The sequence below is a fragment of the Brachyhypopomus gauderio genome, chromosome 9 (genome assembly GCF_052324685.1).
Source record: "Brachyhypopomus gauderio isolate BG-103 chromosome 9, BGAUD_0.2, whole genome shotgun sequence".
Classification (NCBI taxonomy): domain Eukaryota; kingdom Metazoa; phylum Chordata; class Actinopteri; order Gymnotiformes; family Hypopomidae; genus Brachyhypopomus; species Brachyhypopomus gauderio.
In genome coordinates, this window is record NC_135219.1 from 16,700,224 (window position 1) to 16,705,192 (window position 4,969).

Genomic DNA, 4,969 nt, shown 5'->3' on the forward strand with positions numbered 1-4,969 from the left:
ATTCTACATTACAGCATAGTAGTTTTGTTTTAAAAAGAGGCAGAAAATGTTTTTAATTTCCTTTTACTTATTAGCAAATCTAAATATCAAACAATTCTGGAAAGAAAAATTATTAATTAGTAATAACTTAGACATATATTATTTCTGCCACAAAAATAATCACACACAGCAGAGAAACACTATTTTACCAAATTTAAGAAAAGGAAAGGACTCTTATAATAAAAATAATAATAATGCTAATAAGATCAATCTTATAAGATCATCTTATAATAATGCTGATAATATTCAAGTCCCTAAACTTGGCCAGCAGCTGTTTTTGTTTGTTGCTCTAGATCCACAGAAACACAGGGCTCCCTAACATCCAGCATAGAGAAGCTTTAGCACACACACACACTGACTTAGACGATGCTTCACAACAGCTTGTGACACACACGCACATGCAGCAGGTCTTGCTCTGTGGCCTGTATCACAGGTCACCCCCGAATGAAGTTTCAGCATGCTGCCACAATACCTGGCAGTAAAGGCTCAATATCCATAGGTGGCTGAAGGTGTGTGTGTGTGTGTGTGTGTGTATAAATGTGTATGAACACCTCATAGAACAGTAGATTGCTCTCTCTACGCAAGAGGCAGCCATGCAGGTCCCTTCGTGTGGATCGCAGGTTATTTCCGGCCCCTCGATTGCACGCGCTGTCTCCTATAAAGACGACTCCACCTCCCTGGGAATGGTCACGTCCTCCTTGGCCCCTGGCACCACCTGAAACCTCGCGTCCTGCTCCCTCGCCGTGCTCTCCAGCGTCTCGTTGATGACCTGCAGCGTGGCGGCCGCGTCCGCGGCGTCCGCCTTCCCCTCGCTCGCCGCCCTGACCTCCCCTCCGGCCTCCGCGGCCTTCCCGCCGTCGGCCGTCCCGCAGCACAGCTTGGGGGCGCACTGCGTCCGGCAGGAGAGCTCGCAGAGGGAGGCGCGCGACTCCGAGTTGACGGTGACGAACTCGGGCTGGATGGTGGTGGCGTGGATGCCCTCGTCGTGGAAGAAGCCCTTGATGCGCTTGGCCACGCCCATGTAGGAGGCGGGGTCGTGGCACTTGATGTGCGCGGTGGCGATGATGCGGCTGCCCGCCAGCTGCCAGATGTGCAGCTCGTGGACGGCCAGGACGCCGTCCACCTCCCGCAGCCGGGCGCTCAGGCCGTGCACGTCGATCTGCTTGGGCACCGTCTGCAGCAGGATGAGGGCGGACTCCTTCAGGAGGGGGTAGGTGGTGTACAGGAGGATGCACACCATGATCACGCACAGCGTGGGGTCCAGGTAGAGCACCCAGCAGGGGCCGGCGGTGGACACCCGGGCCGGGTCCCCCACGCCCACCAGCGTGTGGTTGATGTGCTGGTGGTCGGTGCAGTGGCCCTCGGTGCAGGGGTTGATGCAGGGACTCCCGTCCTCGCAGGGCTGCCACACGAAGGTGAAGATGAGGGCGTTGATGACCACGATGACGGAGCCCAGGGCGTCGCCCAGCACGTGCAGGAAGACCCCTCGCATGTTGAGCTGCGAGGCCGTCTCGTCGCCGCACTCCTGCTCGTGGTCATGATCGTCGTAGGGCGCGCTGCCGTTCACCTGCACCTCCACACCGTCGCCAGGGGGCGTGTCTGCCGCACATAGCAACGGCACAATGAAGAACAATTAACCAGCGATCGCTTATGACAACACATTTAATAACAAACATTCTAAATAATTCTTTTTTTTTAGCATGGAATAGAATATTGTGAATCAAATAGCTTTGCTTTGTTTAATAATGACTAACTGATGTTTGTACAGCTCAGGTAGAAAAGGTATGGTAGCTTTAAATAAATAGTGGATTTAAGCTTTAAAATTTGATTTTAACAGAAACTATCTGAGGCTGCAGTGCACAGATGCTATGAACATGTTTTATGAGTAAGAAAATTAACTATTACAAGACTTTCTTGGTGTGCTAAAGAACATGAAAGAGAACACCCCCCCCCCCCCCCCCCCCCCCCCCCCGGGTTCAGTGTCTATCGATTCTGCTCGCACGACATGCACAGCTATCAGAATGCAACCGTGTTGCTACACACTGAGTTTGCAATATTGCCCTGACTACAACAATGTCACCTGATCCTTCCAAGCCACCTGGTTAAAGAGAAGGCTATATGGAATCGACAAAAGCTTACTCAACTTACTTTTCGACAAAGATTACTGTGATTACACCTACATAAAACTGCATTCTTTTTATTGGATTGTATTCTTAAAATATTTATTCCATTGTATAAACTCTTTGGGTTCTCAGATTGCAAATTGGTTCTTTACTTTTTTTGAAATGACATTCTGAAAACATTTGTCAGGACACAATAGAAAATATTTTTCTTGGCAGACATTTTGTTGACTTGTAGCCTATTTTTGGCTTTTAGGAAGTCAACACTGTTGAACACATCACTACAGACCTGCTGTGCAGGAAAGCTCTTCAAGTTTTTCAGTTCTGTATTTGGATTAGCTAATCAGTGTTATGGTAAAAGTTTCTTACTGGATGTTTTTCCTAATGTTTAACATTCCTGTTAGACTTCATAGTCCCACACAATAGAAAATGGCCTCCAAGCATTAAAATTGCACAATGTAGACAATAGTGCTGAAACCCAAGTTTTCCTGACTGAAAAGAAACTCGAGTGATTTTAAAAGCAGAGGACCGTTTTCATTCATACAGCACTGCAAGTCTTCGTCCAGAAAAGCAGCACTTAAAGAGGAACCACCATTTTAAATCATAACACCCTAACAAACATGGTGCTTCTTAAGGTACATATGAAATAACTAAAAGAAGGAATTTTCGTTCCATTATAGTGTTTTTTTAACACAATACTGACACTAAAGTTGCATCTGCGACATCTAGGATGCTGAGTGAAGGTTCCTGTCCTGCTGCGTTACTGTGGTGCCGTGTCTCCAGACCCGTCCGTGTGGAGGAGCGGAAATATCACTCAGATTCACTGTCCCAAATGTTTAATTCACACGCTTGTTTGACACAGGCCAGTTTCCGATGCCATAACCAACTTTTCTATAGGAGCGCACACAACGTGACTGAATCCATTCATGTGTGGCCCCTGCCACCAATACTCCAAATGAGTCCACGTACATTTTGAGGGGACATGCATTCTTCACCCCACATTCAGAATCACAATAGCAGAACTACAAAAAAACAGCTGTTGTACAACATATCCAGGAAAAGAACTGCACTAATTGTGCAATATACCCATTTGTAGGTTAGGTGTGCTTTTGCAAACTTACCTCGGCTGTCATCCCAAATGTAGAACTGATCAGAACTGAATATTCCTACATGCACCCCTGTTCATACTGATTTCATACCTCACACTATTTAAGTCGTTGGACATTATGAAACACTCCAGGTTAATAACCCGAACCGTCCTGAGTAATGAGGGCTCGGTGCTTACCCGTCCGTGCTCGCCGGTCCGGACTCAGCCCGTTCGGGCCGCTCGTGTTGGGACTGGTGGCGTGACTGACCACCAGGTTGTTGGTCTCCTCGCCCCCCGAGTGGTCAGAAGGTCTCTCGGCCTTGCGCACCTTCCCCCTCTTGCCCTTCTTCCCGTGCGGCCGCCCCCCGTGCGAGTGCCCGTGTCCCCCGCCGCCGGAGTGCCCGTGGAAGAGGCACAGCCCCAGCAGGTTGACCACCAGCCCCGCCGCCCCCACCCCGATCACCACCCGCGGCCTCTCGATCTCGTGGGGCTCCGTGAACCTCTCCACGGCCTCCAGCACGATGGTGAAGCACAGCGCCGTGAGGAACACGGCGTTGACCAGCGCGCCCATCACCTCGGCGCGGATCCAGCCGAACGTGTTCTTGGTGGTGGCCCGCGTCCTCTCGGCGAAGCGCACGGCCACCAGCGCCACCACCAGCGCGATCACGTCCGACAGCATGTGGAAGGAGTCGGACAGCATCGCCAGCGACGCCGTCATGCGGCTCACCACCACCTCCACCACGAAGAACCCGGCCGTCAGCGACAGCATGCACAGCAGGCGGACGCGGTTGTTCTCGCAGGCCATTTTTCCCCCCTTGCTGGCTAGCTAGTGAGCTAGTGGACTAGTTAGTGAGCTAGTGAGCCAGTTAGCTAACGAGCTAATTAACCGGTCGCGCGACGCCTGACGAACAATGTTAGCTAGCAAGCTAACGGTCTTAAAAAATCAAAGTGAGACACTGCGTACGCGGCACTTCTTATATTTTCCTCCCGTCCACGACTGCGGTTCACACGGTCGTCCCCTCGTGACTCGTCCGCCGCGGTTCGCGTCTCTCTCAACCGAGTCGTGACTCCAGAACTGAGGCGGACGCGACGGAGCGACGTTTGCAGACGGGTTGAAACTTTGCACCCGGACCGGCAAAGTTTCCACACGGAACAAGGGTACTTCGACGGCCACGCCCACCCGCAACGCCATTGGACAGCGCTGTGGGGAGCGAGGATAAATTGCTGTGTTTTGTTAACTACGCAAAGTATATAGTTACGCGCAACATTTGGTTGTTCAGGAAATCCTGCAGAATTAATTGTAGTGTGGATGTATATTGTTAATTGTTACAATTCGACATCGCCAAAATATGATCAAAAAGAAACATATAGGTCAATTAATTGTCTGGTGTCAGTTACACGTTTTTTTGCAAGTGTGCAAATTTGTTGAGGTGCACAGTAGATTATTTGATTAAATCTAAGGACGATCAGAGACCCCAAAGAAGCTTCATTGCTTGTCTTGTCAGTCAGGTTTTTATCTTTTGAAACTTGAAAGTCAGTTTGATACACTTTTCTGTTTCCATCTAAATAATCAAATATTCACTATGCAAGTTCTATTTCATGGCTATTGAATTAACGGTTCTTCGTTCAGGAAACCATATGGAACTTAATTATTGTTTGACCATTATGTTTTCCGAAGGTATTATGATGTTCCTGAGTCATTCATTATAGGTTTGGGGGTTAC

General features: G+C 49.3%; 1 protein-coding gene across 1 annotated transcript; it reads right to left on the bottom strand.

Moving 5' to 3' along the window:
* Window positions 1–546: 546 nt before the first annotated feature.
* Window positions 547–4,397, bottom strand: slc30a1a (solute carrier family 30 member 1a). The gene is made up of 2 exons (XM_077017657.1): window positions 3,445–4,397; window positions 547–1,638 (listed from the first exon to the last, which is right to left on the bottom strand). Exons 1-2 carry the CDS (start codon window positions 4,049–4,051, stop codon window positions 695–697), a joined length of 1,551 nt encoding a protein of 516 aa, XP_076873772.1. The 5' UTR covers window positions 4,052–4,397; the 3' UTR covers window positions 547–694.
* Between the last annotated feature and the right edge of the window lie 572 nt (window positions 4,398–4,969).